Below are 21,612 nucleotides of genomic sequence, written 5' to 3' on the forward strand. Positions count from 1 at the left end.
TTTTAAAAATGCAAAAAGAACAGATGATGGACGGAATGCTGAACAATGCAAACATTCATCCCCAGTCACAAAGATCTGTGTTTAATCCATTGTTTTTTTTCTCACCTCGCCACCCCAGTTTGGACCCAGCCATATGCAAATCAGTCTTGGCCCTGTTCCTCATGGGAACCGTCCAGCCCAAACTGCATCCTAGGTCCGGTTTCAGGATACTGCCCTTTATCAGATAGGCTAGCTTGAATCCAGTGGTGCATTGAGCACGGGACCCACATATGGGCATACCCTTCCCACTTGGGGCGACAAATGCAAAAAGAACAGATGATGGACAGAATGATTAACAATGCAAACATTCACCCCCAGTCACAAAGATCTGGGTTTAATCCATTGTTTTTTTTGCTCACCTCGCCACCCCAGTTTGGACCCAGCCATATACAAATCAGTTTTGACCCTGTTCCTCATGGGAACAGTCCAGCCCAAACTGCCAAGCCATGTCCTCCTTGGACCAGAAACAAGCATCCTAGGACCGGTTTCGGGGTATCACCCTTCATCAGCTAGGCTAGCTTGAATCCAGTGATGCAGCAAGCACGTCTGTGCATACGCTTCCCACTTGGGGCGACAAATGCAAAAAGAACGGATGATGGACGGAATGCTGAGAAATGCAAACATTCACCCCCAGTCAAATATCTGGGTTTAATCCATTTTTGTTTGCTCATCCAGATCTGTGACTGGGGTGAATGTTTGATTTGTTCAGCATTCCATCCATCATCTGTTGTTTGTACTTTTATAAAGTGGGAAGTTTCTTGCTTAACTATTTTGTGGCTCTGCCCGTCTACTGGAATACATGTCTGGACCAGGATGACAGATGGTCTGTTTGTGAATTCACTCTAGACAGTCACACAAAGGGAGTTGAGGTGTGCCCTGCATATCCTGATGGGTCTTCCTGGGCTAGAGTGGTGGGAGGAGCTGACAGCTGCACTTGAATAAGACTGTGCCTGATAAGCCATATGTGGTAGGAGGGAGGCGAGGAGTGGTCACTTACACCTGAAAGGGCTGTGCCTGTCCTCACACAAAGCAGACTCCAACCCCCTGGAGTGTGCGTGGGGCCAGGGCAGGGAAAGGCAGGGTCTTGTGCACTACAAAGACTTCTCTTTGAAGTGTGCCTACTTCAATGATAGACATTGGTATAAGTACTGGACATCTGACCCCACATAGTTAGAACACTTCTGAACTGAGGACATTCTGCTAGGAAAAAGAGCTAGATGATGTAGGAGGGACTGCCACCATGACAGTTGCTTCGCTGTGATGGGCTGCTGCTTGTTGCTTCTGTCCTGGGAGTGAAAGGACTGGACTTTGCTTTCTAAATCCTGCTTTCCAAGGTTCTCCAAGGGCTTGAACTGAGCTTGCCTCCTGTTAAGAAGTCTCAGGGCCATCAGAGACTTCACCTACCAGAGTCCGGGCTCTCTTGCTGAGAGTCCTGACTTGCCAAGTGGTGCCAAAGCCAGTCCTGGGCTCTTGGAAGTGACCTCTGGTGCAACTAAAAGGAAACTAAGCACATCGACTCCAGAGCAAATTTTGAACTGGTGCTGCTCTGCAGAGGCGTGGTCCCTGCTGAGTGCATCGACCGCAACCTGAAACACAGTCCCGCCACAGATTGAATGCTGTATCCCCAACATCCGGGACACCTGACTCCGCTGCAGCACCTGTGGTCACATGGTGTGACAAATCACCTCCCCTGAGAACAGTGAGCAACCAACACCTCACTCCAACCCCTCCCCATCCCTGCCGTGAGCAGTAAGGAACTGATGCCGCACCGGCTCCAGCGATGCCTCACCTCCACGCTTCCATGCAAAATCTTTGTTTCATTGTTTTCAAAGCTACTGTACCTAGGGTACATCCCACTCCATGACCGTCCCACACTCGCTCGTGAGTGGCAACAGACTGTTTGGAACAACTTTGTCAAGAAGTCCTGGTAGTCCCAGTTGGAGCTATTGTGTTTTTAAGTGCTATTCTTAGGTTTAATCTTTGAAAATTCACATCTTTGCTTGTGTATATTGGACTCTTGTTGTTATGGTTATATTTTATTCAGATAAACATTGCCTATTTCTCTAAACTGGTATGGAGAGCTTTTGTGGTGCTTTCACTGTGTTACTGTGTGTGTGTGTTTGTGTTACTATGTGTGTGTGTGTGTGTACACAAATACTTTACACATTGCTTCCAAGATAAGCCGGACTGCCTGTGCCAAGCTTCCAAATGGGTGAGCAGGGGTTATCTTAGCTGTGTGGCTCCCTTACCCTGACTAGAGTGAGGGTCGCTACTTGGATAGGGTGCAAACCACTGCCAACTTGGGACCCCATTTCTACTTGAGGCCTCCATCGCCCATCATTTGCTCAAGTCTCTACATGTACATTTACAAGGTACCTGGACACATTCATATCAAGGTTACACTACACTCATCTCTCTTTCATCACATTCTTTATCGCCGTACACTTTCATTCCTCTCTCCTCCTCCACATCCACCTCACCATCTCCGGATACCTTATATACCCCTCCTCTCACAACACCCTCCCTCCCTACTCCACGCCTCTCTCATTAACCACATACACCAACCCCTCAGACCATCTATTGGAGGCACATCTGACATGCTCCTGACCTCAAATAATGCACAACATTAAAATACTTTCCCTTAACGTTAAGGGTTTAAACCATTCTACAAAATGTAAAAAAATTCTAGACTACCCACATAAGCTCAAAGGAGATCTTATACTCCTACAAGAAACAAAAGTTGCCCTGAAAGAAGCTACCTTACTAAAGAAAACTTGGGTCAGCGATCTGGCATGTGCTCCAGCTACCAATAAAAAAATGGCGTAATCACCCTCATCTCCAAATCTTCCGTCTATCCAAAAAACCCTCAGAAGGAGACCCAGAAGACAGATGGCTTTTTATCAGAGTCCAAAAAGGAAATACTAAATATTGTGTTAAACATTTATGTCCCCAACAACTACACCAGACATTCTGGAGCAGCCATAACAATAAGATAAATCTCCTCCCACTGCATTCTAGAGTAATTATCTAGGGTGCCGTCCCATGGTAAGTTGAAAATCACCACCCATAAACTCAGCTTGTGCCTTTAAACCAAATAGATCCCACAAACAAATGGTAAACCTCTGCAAAACACATGGTCAGGGAGATGTTTGGAGACTTATTACCCCAGAGGGAAGGCCTACTCATTCTTCTCTCACCCTCATTTTCTTTCATTGATTACATTCTAACTGACAAACCACACGTCCCATTCACAACTAATCCCACCATCGAACCCATCTTAGTCTCCAATTATTCTTGACTTTCCTTAATGTACAATATCTTAGGCTCCTCTGCCAAACCAAAAACATGGAGAATAAATGACCTAACAGAAGATTCAACTTTCAGAGAAACAATCAGGAAAGAGATTTACACATATATAGAAATCAATAAGGACTCAGGCCCTAATCCTCAAATTATATGGGACGCTTTCAAGGCCACCATCCAGGGTCACATGATCAAACTAATGTCTGAGAAAAACAAACAGGATAACCGTACCCTCAATGAGCTTCCCAAAAGATAAAATCAATAGAGAAAAAAAAAAAAACTTCAAGCACTCCAAAGATAAGTCCCAAATAAACCAACTAACAAAGTTAAAATATGAATATAATAAAATCTTCAGTAACAAAGCTCATCTAATGACCCAAATGTATAAATGTATAAATCTATGCAGAGGTAACAAAGCGGGTGAATCACTTGCTACCTACCTAAAACAAAGCCAATGAAAAACCAGAATATCTGTCATCAAGGACAACCTTGATATACCATCCACTAAAGAGGAGGTTATTTTACCCACCTTTGAACAATGTAATGTTTCCCCTCTACTCAAAATCAAACAACAAATCATGCTTAAAATATCTCAACAAAATCAACATCACCTAGTTAGATTACCACCAACCTTACACTAGATAAACCTGTCTCCCGATGCGAAGTAACAAACGCAATCAAAAAATTCAAAGCTAAAAAGCACCGGGTCTGGGCAGCTTTCCAGCCTCATGCTACCAAACATGGAGTTCATCCCCAATTCACCCCCTCCCCCCCATTAACAGACCTATTCTCATACTTCTCTAACACTGGTACAATTAAAGGAACTGCTGCAGAAGCAACAACTGTAGTTATTCCTAAGGATGGAAAAAAACCAGCATATCCGAAAAATTATCGGCCAATATCCCTAATAAATGTTGATTGTAAAATGTATGCGAAAATAATTTCTCTTTGTCTAGAACCAATACTGAACAAAATCATACATCCCTCACAATTTGGAGTTACCAAAGGAAGATTTAGTGCTGACAACATCAGACTATTCAGTCACGCCACTGAGAAAGCTCATCAGCTGGTCCAGCCTCCTTGTGCAATAGCGCTTGACGCAGAAAAAGCCTTTGATAAGGTCTCATGGCCTTTTCTTTATGCCACCTTAACTGTCTTTAACCTAGGCCCCTCCCTAATAAAAATGATACTCACTCTAAACAAGGAAACCACTGCCAGAATTTAACTCCTTTGAACTCCAACAAGGAACCAGACAAAGGTGCCCCCTTTTTCCTCCTATTAAAATTGGAACCTCTCCTTATACAGATTAGCGAGAACCCCCATATCCCAGACATACCCTCCGATGCAGGCCCGCAGAAACTTGCTGCAAACGCTGATGACTTTCCCTTATTCACCAGAAGCAGATCAGGCCCTCCCTTCCATCATCTCTACTATCAATCACTATGCGAACATACCAGGTTACTGTCTCAATAGAGACAAGATTGAGGTACTACCTCTGAACGTACTGCAACAGCTATGTTATTGCCAACCGTGGCCTTAAATGGGCTCCAGAGAAAAAGTACCTCAAAACCTCAGAGACTTCATCACCCAAAATAAGACAACACTACACAAAATTAAAACATCCTGGACAACTGGTCTTCCAGGAATATCACATGGTGGGGAAGAATAGAATACATCAAAATGATCATTAACCCACTCATCAACTTTTTAATTAGCATGTCCCCATATACCTGGGACTTCTTCACCAAAAAAGATGAAATCATCGATGACTTCACATGAGAATCCAAGAAACCAAGAATGTCCCTAAAAAAAACTAAGACTCCTCCAAAAAAATGGTGGTCTAAACTTACCAGACTATAGAAGATATCAACATGTCTTTTGAGCAAAACAAGGAAGCCTCTGGCTTTCCAAACGTACCACCAATCCTCCCTCTTGGCTAGATACAAAAAAACAAATTGCATATCTGCTTTCCCATACATCTCTTATTACCACTAAAAAAATTAAAATAGCTTGTTCCACTTCTATTATGTCAAGAGCAGGTCAAGACTTAATGAAAAGTCGACAGTAAGATCCCCATCAAAATACATTACTGAACTCTTGCATCCTCATGGCACAACAATAATCTCAAACTCAATGGTAAAACTCTTTACCTGGATAACTGGGCAAAAAAAGGTATTTTAATGGTAAATGATCTTGGTACACCCTCTAATCCTCTACCCTTTTCCTATATTAAAACAAAACATTACCTAGATGATTTAAACTTCCACCACTTTTTGAAAATTAAAACAATCTTATCTAGACGCAAAACTTCCAAACTCAAGGACTCACTCTCACTACAGGTCGACAGAGGGCGTCCAAGATTTACACTCTCCTTTCTTCTAAAGGCCCACACTGACTAGACCTATACAAACTAAGTAGGAATCTCTCCTACTCGAGTCATGTAGAACCCATGAGATGTCCTTGAACTGGCTTTCCATAAGGCCAACCCTACCTCAAACAAAATCACACCATCCCTAGTGCAAAGCGATCAGAGATGGCCTACATGGCACACTGGACTCCCACTAAACTAGCCAAACTTCCCTTGCAACACTCAGATATATGCTGGAGCTGCAAGGAGTCACCTGGTGACATGAAACATATGCTAATCAAATGCCCTTTCTCCAAGAACTTCTGGAATGAAGTTAGCAAAACCATCTCACAAACCACACACGCTAAATGAACGCCCTTTATAGCATTTATTGCCTTCAATATCCCTCCCCCGGCTATACAAACCACACAAAACAAAGAAGACTGTATGCTCTGGGATATCCTAGTCACTATAGGCCTAAAATTCATCCTTTCTGAATGGAAAGAAACCTCTCACCACACACGTGGGAATGGGTACAGTTCACTAGAGGCACAGTTAGCTCACTAAACAAATACTTAAAACCCCCTCCAGAAGGAAGGATAAAACCTGGTCGAAATCAGACTCCTACATATCAAGTGTCAGCAAAATAAAATAAAATAGAATAAATAAAATAACTAACTGCTCCTCCCCCGGCCTCCCTCATCTGCTCCCCCTCGCCCAACATCCATCCCCCCCTCACTGCTCTCTATTATATTACTCTCTCTCACTCGCTTTTTATCTCTATATACATTTTGCAAGGTTGTCATGCTACCTATCCCTTTTGGGTTTTTTGGGACTCACCACCTTACACTTCCCACCTCCTCCCGTTTTGCAAACCACGAACTCCAGGTCTTAGACACAACCACACTCACATTTACAATACAAGTCCATGAATAGATCCAAAATCAATACACTCAGTGAATATAATTCAGTACTTCCTTACCTTATTGAAATAAGGACAACACATTTTTTTATGCTTCTTTTTTTATGTTCCATATATATATATATATATATATATATATATATATATATACATACACATACACATACATATATATACATATACACTTGAAAACGGCAATTCCCTTGCCGCTCCTGACCGCCAATGGTGCCTGGCTACAACGCGCGCCACCGCGTTTAACATAAACACAACACCTTATTGATAAATAAGGCACCTGGCACTCCGTGAATGTGCTAAATAAGGTTTAATGTAACCAAACAGGAACGCGTTTCGGCGTCTCCGCCTTTCTCAACCTGTGGGGACCGCCATTTTTTCCCCATTTATATACAAGTGATTTTCTTAAAGCAACATGGTAACACAAAATCATAATAATGCAACATAAAATATCTATCATTATTTCTTTTGAGCAAACATTATATATGACTGTAAATGAGATTTCCCATATAACATTTTTGGTATTTTGTCTATATAAACCCCATATTTGTAAACAAAATGTAAATAATGAACGTGAAAAATATAAAATCATACTAATCATCAATTGTGCCAATTACAAAGATTGGTTGAATAAACATTGATCTATACAAAACAAAACACAAAGAACAAACAAAACTGAACAACATTACCCTAGAAAGTATGGAGACCTACTGGAAACTCATTAGAAAACTATATATATATATATATATTTATCTGTATAAAACTTTTAAAAAACCTTTCAAAATTAAAAAACAAATGGCATTAGACATGATGTAACTTTTTTGCCTATTTGTGCACCCAAACAATTTGCTATTTTTTTGCCACATTCAGGGCTATGTGTTGGTGAAGCCCCAGCCAGCTACATCCCAGGGCACCATAACAATACAGTGAAAGAATGAAAGTACAGTTTTTAACACGTTTTGTTGATTTTCTTCTATTTGGCCACTAACTGTTGCCCTTAATGTTTGGAGTCTGACAATACCCAAATCTGTGTGAGTTTTCTTAGGAAATGTAGCCTGCACACTCAAGCATTAGCACAGATCACTAATTTGAGGCAGAATCACGGTTTATCATGGTTTATGGTGCACTGTTAATGTGATAACAGATATCAAGTCAGGACTATATGAAAAGCATAAAAAAAGGAAACATATTTTCTAATTCTGTACAACTTGAGAAATCTATTGGTGCAAGCTGCCCCCCAAGACATGGATGGGATTTCTATGAGTGTTCATAGGTGATAGGCTAGGTACAAAGCAGTTTGGAAATTTGGATGGGAACTGAAAGTGAAACACTGGTTTCAGGTACCTGTATTTTAGACACAAGTATCACCCCTGGGCTGTATGGAAACATACCACAACTATAAATCCACAGCTACGCATTTTAAGGTTTAAATCACTGAGTACCTGACCTCACCCCTAACTGGCGGGCCACTGGAATCGGAATATGAAATTTGTAAGATTTTTTGTATTTTGTTTTAGGATAATTGGGGGATAGCGATAAACATGGCATATAGCATATTTTCAGCTTTTTTTTTTCCAAAGCACATTAATTTCACCAGTTTTCCTCACTCGGGAACATATCCATGCCAAAGCTTGACCCTCTTCTTTGTTCCCCCTAGTTTTTGTGTGTTGGGGGACCAAACATGCATTAGTTTTCAATCGGTTTAAGCAGGGATCCACATACTAGACACCAGGGAATGTTATTTGAGGGGGGGTGGCTGTAGTGTCTGGGTCCAGGGTTGGCTAGCACCTCAGGGAAACCTACAAACCTCAGGCATTTCTACAAATTAGCAGTATCCGGGGTGATGTGGCTTGCATGAAACTAAATATGTATGAATACTCTTAATGCCAATCCAAATGCCAAACTGTGGGCTAAAAGAAAAATCACAAATTCTTCACTTTTCTGTGACAGAAAACTTCAGAACATCAGCAAAAGGCAAATGTCTTACCATCCAATGTTCCAACACATAACCTCAATAAACAGCACCATAAAAGAGTGGGTGGGCATATTGCACGGGAGAGGAGTAGGCCGACGCTTACCTGTGTGACGGCCACATTAACAGTTCATCGACTTGACGTGGTCAGTTTTGACCTGTACCTGACCACTATCACAAGCTCAACCACACGTGAGGTAATGTTTGTAATCGGTAGAACTTTGGGAACACGGACGAGTCTGAACCTTTGCTGTTCATTACAAACTCCAGAACTTTCTGTGACTGAAATATGAGGGAGATCTGTTTTTTTACCTAAACCTGAACGCTAGCAGGGCATTCTGTGTAAGTAGTGGCATTCACACAAGCAAGAACGATTTCCCCAAGTGTGCATGGTTCAGAACTCTCTCGAGTGGTTAGTTTTACCCTGGTGACACAGGCCCAAATACTGCAGTTACTCACATTCCAAAAATTAGCCTAATTACGAGTTTCTTTCTTGCACTTTCCATCGCAGCCTTGGGCCTTTCCTGACTCGAGTGAAATGCCCACCGTAAGTTAAGGGGCACAGGTTTAATTGGGAGAGTAGGAATGTAAAATATGTAATTTGCTATTGTCTACTGAATTTCCTTGTGTTTGTGGTACAAAATCACTTTTCAATTTTTTTTAATTTTTTTTTAAGTCCTCAGAATTCCCAGGCATTGTGTGCAATCCAGAATTTGGAGGAGTTCAAACAATGCCCTATACTTAAGCCTGTAGTCTTGGGAACATTAAAAAAAATGCATAGTTTTTATTCACCACCAATCTGTACTCTTTATAGTGTTTTAATTATCAGTTGATGCATGGTCAGTACAAAGTAAAAAACCAAGGTATGCCACAGCTCAATTATCAGCTCTGGGTATCTGTGGCTTTTGAACAAACAAAAAACTCTAAACATGCCTGCGATACACAATTCAGTGCTCTAACAATGACCCAGACACTTAATGGATTTTTTAAATAGGGTAACAAGAAAGTTACGAAGCACCCAGGTCTTTCCTGGGGCACAGGTCAGGTCCCTTTCAAGTTCTGCTCCCACACAAATACATTGATCAAGTTCTGAGGACTGCCTGCCCCGATTCACTCTTCATTCTGCAAGCAGATCTCAGAAAGGAAAGACACTGGACAAGCTGGCAGCAGAGGTCCGGTCCATGCCACTGTACCACAAGGAGGACGTCATGAGCATGCACCCCCTCCCTCCTACTCACATTTATGGCCCACAACCCCGGTACTGGGAAGCCTCTGAGCTACCCGATACCTCAGTAGGTCGGGCCTTTCTTCTTCTCTGCAAGCCTTTTTGGGTGTATTGGTGTGGCCGAGTCAGGAGCTGATGGGCAGAGGGCCAGAAGAAGTTAATCACTCAGAGGCAACTGCCCATTTCAGGAAAGGTCAATCTACAAAAACAATACTTTCCTGCAAATCTTGGATTAGTATAAGCAGTATCTGAACATCACTTCATTCTATTTGTTCTCCAGTGTACCCACTGATTTCAATAGGGAACTCAATTCCTTTTGTGTGGAAAGAACAATGCGATGACTTACACCTCCATATGAATTTTATTGTCAAAAATGACTATTAAATTACCTGTGTTGCCCTTGCTGATCTAACACTGTCCCTAACTGATCAGCGCATCCTACCCCTTGCTGTTCATTCTGCTTCTGTCACACGTGGACTGGTATGCAAAATCGGAAACAGCAGCCTCCTTAACGGACAGGGCGAATGCAATGTGTATTTAGAATTACACCAACCGATTTCCCATTCTAGGGTTGACTCAAGTTGAGATCTTGAGAAGAATGTTCCCCCTCTGGTCTGTTTACTCGTAGTGGTATATCTGATCAAACTGGAACTGATAACTGGCAATCAATCTTGTGTGTCTACCCAAGGACTGGTCTGGTTCCAGGTATTCTGCTTATATTGTGCCCATCAACAAACATTCTGACAAGGGACATTTCAGTGACTATCTGATTCTTTGCCATTCTGATCCCAAGCTACAGAATAGGATGGTCCATCTATGAAGTATGTTGAGTTGTAAATGTTTTGGAGGAGGTAGTTAGACGTGAATGCCCTTGACTGCCCAAACAAACTCCGCCTCACTTCACCATCTCCCTATACATATATCAATCTATCCTATATCTCCACTCTCTGACTCATTCCAAACCCATTCTACTACTATGATCTCCAATATAATCCTTCCTAGACTCTCCTGTCCTTAACCCCTCAGTTTACAGTAACAAACAACTCATATGTATCTCCCCTTTTACTCATCCCAACCCGTATCTTAATATGATCTCCCTCATCCCTTTCTACAGACCTTCCCTCCTTCACCTCTCCTTTACTCATCCCAAACCTCATCTTACTACTATAATCTCTCGATTAACACTTTTGGATTCTTTCCTCTTCTATCCTTCCACTATTCTGTTCATTCCAACTAACAGACTGACATGTCCTCCCCTCAAATTAACTCATACCTCCCTATACTAATACTATTCTCCTATTTCTCTATACTAATCCACCACTAATCCTTTGGGTTCCGCAGTAGCATGCTACTTGCCGAAAAGCTCTTCAACACCTCATCAGGAGTAGTAAGCGCTATATAAATATACAATTACAATCACAAAAGTTGGCCCTAGATATTGTCCTGGCTGCTAAGGGTGGGGCATACATTATACTTACATCCCAACTGCCTCATGAACAAATTGAGAAAATATGTAAAACTGTCAAAGTCTTACATACCATGGATAGTAGTTTCTGAATGTTGGGACTGTGGACATGAAGGAAATCATTTTAGTGGATGAGTTTTAAAAATACTGCAAGTAGTATTTAACATCATTTTTGTCCTACTGATTTAATTGTTTGTTGAGTCTCAGAGTCAAGGGTACTTCCCCATCCTACCTGTTCACAGTCCATGACGACGATGGTGAGAATGATTGTGATACTGATAAGAAATCTGATTATGGCACTTTGGTAAGTTGCAAAGGTGCTATAGAGCAGGTACCATATAGGATAATGAATAACGAAGTGTCTTAGGTTGCACAATAAAATAGAGCAGGAGGGAGGGATTGGGAAAAATCGAGTCTTAAAATAACTGTAACCTGCTTCAGCTATGTTTTTTTTTGCTCATGTTAACACTGCCTAATGGATGTGCCCACAACTGACGTCGAGGCGTGATGATGCATTTTGTTACTAAAGATATGTGAATCAGCTTGCTCATGACAAACACGGTTTACATATTCATTTCTCGTAAAGGCCATCTTTGTAAACTTGGTGAAAATTCTGCTATGTGACAAATGAACGAGTTACTTACCTTCGGTAACAACTTTTCTGGTGGATACATTAGCTACCTGTGGATTCCTCACCTCATGAATACTCCCATGGCGCCAGCATTCGACGGAAATCTTCTTACTAGTCTCTGCAAGTCGACGAGGACGTCACTCTAGCCCACGCGACGCCGTCTGACGTCATACAGGCAATAAGAGGTCCTCGACGACGTGCGGACGTCAGTACCAATCATTTTTTACGTGCATGAGAACAACCAGGCAATGCAATGAAAGAGCAAGGCAACATCCCATTATATTGTAAAAATACACAACATTGTATGAATAACTGTAAATCTTTTTATATAAATATATATATAAAACTTTCTCTTTTAAAATATATACACACACCAAGTATATACACAAATATATATACATATATACATACAGGGAGTGCAGAATTATTAGGCAAATTAGTATTTTGACCACATCATCCTCTTTATGCATGTTGTCTTACTCCAAGCTGTATAGGCTCGAAAGCCTACTACCAATTAAGCATATTAGGTGATGTGCATCTCTGTAATGAGAAGGGGTGTGGTCTAATGACATCAACACCCTATATCAGGTGTGCATAATTATTAGGCAACTTCCTTTCCTTTGGCAAAATGGGTCAAAAGAAGGACTTGACAGGCTCAGAAAAGTCAAAAATAGTGAGATATCTTGCAGAGGGATGCAGCACTCTTAAAATTGCAAAGCTTCTGAAGCGTGATCATCGAACAATCAAGCGTTTCATTCAAAATAGTCAACAGGGTCGCAAGAAGCGTGTGGAAAAACCAAGGCGCAAAATAACTGCCCATGAACTGAGAAAAGTCAAGCGTGCAGCTGCCACGATGCCACTTGCCACCAGTTTGGCCATATTTCAGAGCTGCAACATCACTGGAGTGCCCAAAAGCACAAGGTGTGCAATACTCAGAGACATGGCCAAGGTAAGAAAGGCTGAAAGAAGACTACCACTGAACAAGACACACAAGCTGAAACGTCAAGACTGGGCTAAGAAATATCTCAAGACTGATTTTTATAAGGTTTTATGGACTGATGAAATGAGAGTGAGTCTTGATGGGCCAGATGGATGGGCCCGTGGCTGGATTGGTAAAGGGCAGAGAGCTCCAGTCCGACTCAGACGCCAGCAAGGTGGAGGTGGAGTACTGGTTTGGGCTGGTATCATCAAAGATGAGCTTGTGGGGCCTTTTCGGGTTGAGGATGGAGTCAAGCTCAACTCCCAGTCCTACTGCCAGTTCCTGGAAGACACCTTCTTCAAGCAGTGGTACAGGAAGAAGTCTGCATCCTTCAAGAAAAACATGGTTTTCATGCAGGACAATGCTCCATCACACGCGTCCAAGTACTCCACAGCGTGGCTGGCAAGAAAGGGTATAAAAGAAGGAAATCTAATGACATGGCCTCCTTGTTCACCTGATCTGAACCCCATTGAGAACCTGTGGTCCATCATCAAATGTGAGATTTACAAGGAGGGAAAACAGTACACCTCTCTGAACAGTGTCTGGGAGGCTGTGGTTGCTGCTGCACGCAATGTTGATGGTGAACAGATCAAAACACTGACAGAATCCATGGATGGCCGGCTTTTGAGTGTCCTTGCAAAGAAAGGTGGCTACATTGGTCACTGATTTGTTTTTGTTTTGTTTTTGAATGTCAGAAATGTATATTTGTGAATGTTGAGATGTTATATTGGTTTCACTGGTAATAATAAATAATTGAAATGGGTATATATTTTTTTTTGTTAAGTTGCCTAATAATTATGCACAGTAATAGTCACCTGCACACACAGATATCCCCCTAACATAGCTAAAACTAAAAACAAACTAAAAACTACTTCCAAAAATATTCAGCTTTGATATTAATGAGTTTTTTGGGTTCATTGAGAACATGGTTGTTGTTCAATAATAAAATTAATCCTCAAAAATACAACTTGCCTAATAATTCTGCACTCCCTGTATATATAAATATATTATATACACATCTATTGCACCCTCAAAGACCAAGAGGAGCGCACTCAAGGATTACTTGGTAAGACCAGAAAGGCAACGGGGAGGCGGGTGGGACCGTGAGGAATCCACAGGTAGCTAATGTATCCACCAGAAAAGTCGTTACCGAAGGTAAGTAACTCGTTCTTCTGATGGATACAACTACCTGTGGATTCCTCACCTCATGAATAGAGTCCCAAAGCAGTACCACGCCCGGCGGTGGGTGCCTAAATGGTCAAACCAAGAAATCCTGCAGCACTGACCGTGCAAAATGGCCGTCCCTTCTAACCTCAGAATCCAAACAGTAATGTTTTGCAAAAGTGTGAAGGGACGACCAAGTTGCGGCCTTGCAGATGTCGACCACAGGAACACCCCTGGCCAAGGCCGAAGTGGCCGACTTAGCTCTGGTGGAATGAGCTCTAATGCCCTCAGGAGGATCCTTCTTTGCCAAAGAGTAACATATTTTAATGCAAAGAACAACCCACCTGGATAGTGTTCTCTTGTGGACTGCCTTTCCTCTCCTCTTGCCCACGTATCCAATAAACAGCTGATCCTCCAGCCTGAAATCCTTTGTTCTATCAATAAAGAAGCTCAACGCTCTCTTTGGATCCAGACGGTGCAGTCTTTCTTCCTCTTTGGAAGGATGAGGCGGAGGATAGAACGTGGACAAAGTAATTGCCTGAGCCAAATGGAAGGGTGAAACAACCTTCGGGAGGAAAGCAGCCTTGGTCCTCAACACCACCTTATCCCCATAAAAAGTTGTATAAGGGGGCTTTACTGATAAGGCCTGCAACTCACTCACTCTCCTTGCTGATGTTATAGCTATCAGGAAGACTGTTTTTAAAACCAAATACCTCAAGGGGCAAGAATGCATAGGTTCAAAAGGGGACCCCATAAGGAAAGTCAGGACCAAGGACAAATCCCATTGCGGCATAACGAATGGCTTTGGAGGATATTGATTTAGAAGACCTTTCAAGAATCTGATAACAATAGGGGATTTAAATAAAGATGGTTGGTCTGGAAGACATATGAAGGCTGACAAGGCCGATAAATAACCCTTAATGGTAGCCACTGCACAACCTTTATGCGCCAGAGACAGAGCAAAAGACAAAACGTCCGATAGATGAGCATGCAAAGGATCAATCTGCCTCTCTCCACACCACGCAACAAATTTAGACCACCTATTAGCGTAGATAGATTTAGTGGAGTGTCGCCTGGCCGCTAATATAACATCCACTACCTCAGGCGGGAGAGAGAAGGAACTCAGGTTGCCCCGTTCAATCTCCAGGCATGTAGGTGCAGACTCTGGAGGTTGGGGTGTAGAACCTGCCCCTGCGACTGCGAGAGGAGGTCTGCCCTGAAAGGGAGACGGAGCGGCGGGCACACTGAGAGTTGGAGAAGGTCGGAGTACCACACCCTCCTTGGCCAATCCGGAGCTATTAAGATTACTAGAGCCCGGTCTTGGCGAATCTTCCTCAATACTCGAGGAATCAAGGGTATGGGAGGAAACGCGTAAAGCAACTGGCCGCACCAGGTTATTTGAAACGCGTCCCCCAACGCTCCCTGCATCGGATACTGAAGGCTGCAGAACAACGGACAATGCGCGTTCTCTCGAGTGGCGAACAGATCTACCCGAGGAAACCCCCACCTCTGGAAGATTAAACGGACTTGATCTGGATGGAGACGCCACTCGTGGTCTGCCGAGAAGTGGCGACTGAGACTGTCCGCACGCACGTTCAAAACTCCGGCCAGATGGTTTGCTATCAAGCAAATCCGATGGTCCTTTGCCCAGGACCATAGTCGAAGAGCTTCTCTGCAGAGAAGGTACGACCCCACTCCTCCCTGCTTGTTTATGTACCACATCGTGGTAGTATTGTCCGTTAGGACCTGTACCGACTGACCACGAAGGGAAGGGAGGAAGGCCTTGAGAGCCAGACGTACAGCCCGTAACTCTAACAGATTGATGTGAAACATCTGTTCCCCTGGAGACCAAAGACCTTTGATCTCCAGATCCCCCAGATGAGCTCCCCACCCTAGAGTGGAAGCATCCGTTATGACTGTGGTCACTGGTGGCGACTGCTGGAACGGCTTTCCTTGTGAAAGATTGTTGCTTGCAATCCACCACTTCAAATCCACAGCAGCATCTCTGGAGATCTTGACAGAACCCTCTAGATCCCCTCTGTGTTGAGACCACTGCCTTCGGAGGCACCACTGAAGAGCCCTCATGTGCCAGCGAGCATGCGTGACCAACAGAATGCAGGAGGCAAAAAGACCGAGCAGACGAAGGACCTTGAGGACTGGAACTACCGCTCCATTTCGAAACATTGGAACCAAATCCTGAATATCTTGAATCCGCTGAGGCGGAGGAAAGGCCCGACCCAATGTTGTATCCAGTACTGCCCCTATGAACAGGAGGCGCTGAGAGGGCTCTAGGTGAGATTTGGGCTCGTTCACCGAAAAACCCAGGTCGAACAACAACTGGGTTGTCGACTGCAGATGATGCGACACAAGCTCCGGGGACTTGGCTTTGATCAACCAGTCGTCCAAGTAAGGGAATACTGCTATCCCCTTCCTTCTGAGTTCTGCCGCAACCACCGACATCACCTTCGTGAAGACTCGAGGTGCTGAAGTAAGACCAAACGGAAGGACCGCAAACTGATAGTGTTGCGATCCCACCACAAACCGGAGATACTTCCTGTGTGACTTGAGTATCGGGATATGAAAGTAAGCATCCTGCAAGTCGACAGACACCATCCAGTCTTCCATGTTCAACGCCAAAAGCACCTGTGCTAGGGTCAGCATCTTGAACTTTTCCTGCTTGAGGAACCAATTCAAGATCCTCAGGTCCAGAATTGGTCTCAAACGACCATCCTTCTTGGGAATCAGGAAATACCTTGAGTAAACTCCTCGACCCCTTTCCTGCTCCGGGACCAACTCCACCGCGCCCTTTGAAAGGAGGACTTGCACCTCCTGTTCTAGCAACAGGAGGTGTTCTTCTGAACAATACGAAGGGCGGGGCGGGATGAGGGGCGGGAACTCCCGAAACGGAAGGGTGTAGCCTTTTCCCACAACACTGAGAACCCAAGTGTCCGATGTAACAGTCTTCCATTTGGTGAGAAAATGCTGTAATCTTCCCCCTACAAGAGAGGAGTGAGTGGGAAATGGTGGAAGCCTAAGGCTGCTTCCCCTGCTGCACCCCGCCAGAGGATGAGGAAGAGGCAGAGTGCTGCTGAGAGGCTCCTCTGGTGCGGACCCTACCTCTCCCCCTGAAAGATCTATAGGGATGGGAAGAAGCAGGTTGCTGATATCTCCCCCGAAAGGAAGAGGAGGAAGAGCCACGCCCAAATCCACGAAACCTCCTGAAGAGGCTGTGGAAGAAGGAGCTTGGAGCCCTAACGACTTAGCCGTGGCCCTGCTTTCTTTAAAACGTTCCAAGGCCGAATCAGCCTTAGCCCCAAACAGTTTGTCCCCATCAAACGGGAGATCCAACAATGTGGACTGTACATCCGCCGAAAAGCCCGAGTTACGGAGCCAGGCCTGTCTCCTTGCCACCACAGTTGTGCCCATTGCCCTGGCTACCGAGTCGGTGGTATCCAGTCCCGTCTGGATAATTTGGGTCGCAGCAGCCTGGGCATTTGAGACAAGATCCAAAAGACCCTGGGGAAGCTCTGTAAACGAAGAGGAAATGTCATCCATCAGAGCATGAATATACCTCCCCAGGATACAGGTTGCATTGGTGGCTTTTAACGCCAGACTGCAGGATGAAAAAATCTTCTTCGACTGCGCCTCTAGCTTCTTTGAATCTCTGTCCCCAGGCACCGTCGGAAAAGAACCAGGCGCTGACTTGGACGAACAGGAGGCCTGCACCACCAAGCTCTCCGGCGTAGGGTGCCTAGATAGGAAACCAGGGTCAGTTGGAGCCGTCCGATACCTCCTGGCCACGGCTCTGTGAACTGCTGGGGAAGATGCCGGCCTCTTCCACACCTCTAACACCGGATCCAGCAGAGCGTCATTAAATGGTAACAGAGGCTCCGCCGCGGCTGAGGCCGGATGTAACACCTCTGTCAAAAGGTTTTGTTTTGCCTCCACCACCGGCAAAGGCAGGTCCAAAAAACTAGCTGCCTTCCGTACCACTGCATGAAAGGAAGCAGCCTCCTCAGTATATTCCCCCGGGGACGAAAGGTCCCACTCAGGGGAAGTGTCCAGCCCACTGGCCGACTCCAGTCCACGCAGCCCATCACCCGAGTCCTCTAGCTCTCCTTCCTCTAGGGCTCGTTGGTACTCCTGCTCTTCTAATACACGGAGAGCACGTCTCCTTGAATGAAGTCGTTGCTCAATACGCGGAGTCGACAATGCCTCCGCCGAAGTCGAAGATCGGCGCCGATCTTCAGAGGCTACCGACGCCGCATCCGGCGCCACAGGTAACTTCGGCGCCGACGGAAGAGCAGCTGAAGCAGATGGACCCACCGGAGTCACAGGCCGAAATCCCGACGTCGACGGGATGGAAATCCCCGGGGCCAATCCTTCTGAAGCCACCGGAGCGGCCACCGGCGCCGACAGTGGCGCCGAGCCCACGTTCCCAAACGGGAGAAAGGGCATAAAGGGTGCCGGCCGAAGAGGCGCAGGATCACCCAAAGAAAAGGCCAAAGGCCCAGCCGGAGCACCCCCTGGAGCCATCTGTTGGAAGATGGCATACATCGCATTCAAGAATGCGGAACTATCGGCTCCAGGGGTGGGAAAAGCCGGATACTGGGGTGCCTGTCTCGGAGGCGACCCCGACGCCGGCCTCGGCGTCTGCGCCGGAGAAAACACTTGAGGCTCCAATACCTCAATCACCGACGCCTGTCTAGGTGAAGTTGGAGACGCCGGAGAGGGCAACGGCGTCGAAGGATGCGGCGTAACCGTGGGACTGACCTCCCATGTCCTTCGGCACCGATCCGGAGACCTGGAACGAGTCTCCTTTGAATGACGCCGAGATTCTCTACGGCGCCGGGAGTCTCGATGACGCCGATGTCTTGGGGAAGAAGACTTCTTGTGATGTTTCCCCTTTGACTTGGCCATAAACAGCTTCGCCTCACGTTCCTTGAGGGCCTTTGGATTCATGTGCTGACATGAATCACAAGTCGAGACGTCGTGGTCGGAGCTCAAACACCAAAGGCAATCGGAATGAGGATCCGTCACCGACATCTTGCCTCCACACTCACAACAAGGCTTAAATCCAGACTTCCTCTGCGACATTATTTTCACAGCGAAAGACTACGCAGCAAGATACACTGTAACCGCAAGAGTAACAGTTGCTCCCTCGAAGATAACCGTTTCGAATGCACGGAAAAAAGGGAACTGACGTCCGCACGTCGTCGAGGACCTCTTATTGCCTGTATGACGTCAGACGGCGTCGCGTGGGCTAGAGTGACGTCCTCGTCGACGTGCAGAGACTAGTAAGAAGATTTCCGTCGAATGCTGGCGCCATGGGAGTATTCATGAGGTGAGGAATCCACAGGTAGTTGTATCCATCAGAAATGATAAATCTATGTGTATAAGGGTATAAATTCTGTGCAGTCTTTTCTCTGAGAACTTGCCACCACCAGTGACTTCAGTGGATCTCCTGGTCGCAGATTCTGTGATAAACACATGTATACACCAGTAGGATATCCAAGAGGTTACCAGTTTGAGCTGCTAAATTATTCTTTCTGTACTTCTTGCTTACAATCACAACACTATTAATAAGAAGCACAAACACAAACTGTTTTGCATTGCTTGCTTATGAGGAGTGCTTTTATGCATGTAGATGTTTTTCCTTGAAAATATAAATGATAATACAATTATGATTAAAAAGGGCCCCTTTCCTGAAAAAACTGCCTTCGCAAAGTTAAGCTTTACTGTCAAAGAATAGGTTAGTGCTGGTTGTAAGAGATGAACTTAAAAGAGACATACATCTAAATAGTGCACAGTAAATGCGTTTGACAAAGGGCATCCACTGTTGTGGCTCTTGATGAAAAAGTGTCTGTACATTATTAAGCTGTGAAGAAAAAAACCACACAAAAAACATATGTAAATCCCATGTTATAAAATGTATGCTCATGTGAGTATTTTAATGAATATTAAACCGGGTTACTAATGTGCTATTTACGTTTGGCATTTTGTACGTTACTTCCTGTGATGCTACTCCCCCAAATAACACTAGTATTAAAGGTCCATCTGAGAACTTTTTCTGTCATTTGCTGTCACTTTCTGAGATATCATTAAATACCTTAGCTACTGCTCATGCCTGCCAATTTTGAAAAAAAGGAGTTCTCAGTAACATAGCTACTGTGCACAGCGTGCAGCACACAAACGTTTTGCATACTGAAGCAACCCAGCAGAATGCTAGCTATGTTTAAAGAAGTGTAACTAACGTGTCAGTTACTCTAAAAAAGAAATGTGGGAAAACACTTTGGCGCATCTGCGTGTTGAATTGTGCTGAAGCATGTGAAAACTGCCATTCGCTACCCGTCGAGCGAAGCTTTACATTCCGCTCCACCACCGGGCTCTAGGCTTGCACTTACCCGAGTGCTCTGTGTAGAAGTTCTGGGAATCACTTCTTGTCCAGTTAAGGATTTTGCTTCGAATGATCAGGAGTCTATTGCTCAGTATCTTTTCATGCACAGCCTGAGGCACAAGCAGAAACAGTGGAGTTACATAAATTGATAAAAGCAAGGAACCAATCTCAGAACAGATCACGCTGAAAGTTAGTGATTAATGACGTAACAAATCATGTAGTAAGTATGTTGGATGGTAGGTAATAACTATGTTGAACTTGGCCCTTTCTGAAGGGTCATCCCCAAAAGTTTTGCCTTCACTCCTCATTTTTGGCTTAATTCGTTTTTGCTGGCCTTAGGGCTCTGTGCATTTTGCCACTGCTCAACAGTGCTTTAATGCTTGTTCTCTCTCCTTAAAACATGGTAAAATTGGCTCATCCCCATTTGGAATATTTAATTAACTTATAAGCCCATAGTAAAGAGGTACTACAGGTACTCAAGGCATGTAAATTAAATGCTACTAATGGACCTGAAGCACTGGTTGTGCCACCCATTAAGTAGCTCCTTAAACATGTTTCAGGCCTGTTAATGGAGTGTTAGTGTGTGGTTTTAAACTGCCATTTCAACCGGTCAAAATAAGCTTTTTGACTAGCCCAAACCTTCCTTTTTCATACATATAAGTCAACCTTAGGTTAGGCCCTGGACAGTCCATAGGGCACGGTGCAATGTATTTAAAAAGCAGGACAGCTACTTTTTTTTGTCAAATTTGTTTTTATTAAGTTGAAAGTCAGTACATAGGTAATAAGAACATTTCGTAGCTTCTCCTGTCTGAACATAGTAGCTAACAACATTACACAGCTTATATCGAGACAGAGATTACATCCAACAACCATCATTCTTTATATCCTTCAACCATTTTCCAATGAATAGGAATAAAAGAGAACAAAAAACCTCAATTAAACAAACCTAACATACGTTTAGGGAAATGGGTGCTGATCAGTATCTGATATAATAGGGAGTAACTGTGATAGCGTAGTACCTCTATAATACTAAGTCTCCTGGGGTGGAGTGGGGGGGGGGTGCTCCGCAGCTCGTGCCCTAAGGTCTCAGGGAGCAAAAGCTCATGTAGGGAGAATCCCAACTTCCTATACTTAGAACAAACGTAAGGCTCTGGTG

General features: G+C 44.3%; 1 protein-coding gene across 3 annotated transcripts in view; it reads right to left on the reverse strand.

Moving 5' to 3' along the window:
- Window positions 1-21,612, reverse strand: part of NME6 (NME/NM23 nucleoside diphosphate kinase 6) — a 181,757-nt gene that overhangs the window by 109,916 nt on the left and 50,229 nt on the right. For all 3 annotated transcript variants that reach the window (XM_069229465.1, XM_069229466.1, XM_069229467.1), the window contains exon 3: window positions 20,464-20,566. In XM_069229465.1, coding sequence (XP_069085566.1) covers window positions 20,464-20,566 — 103 coding nt within the window. The remainder of the gene's footprint in view (window positions 1-20,463; window positions 20,567-21,612) is intronic.

This window comes from Pleurodeles waltl, chromosome 4_1 (genome assembly GCF_031143425.1).
Source record: "Pleurodeles waltl isolate 20211129_DDA chromosome 4_1, aPleWal1.hap1.20221129, whole genome shotgun sequence".
In the NCBI taxonomy this organism is placed as follows: domain Eukaryota; kingdom Metazoa; phylum Chordata; class Amphibia; order Caudata; family Salamandridae; genus Pleurodeles; species Pleurodeles waltl.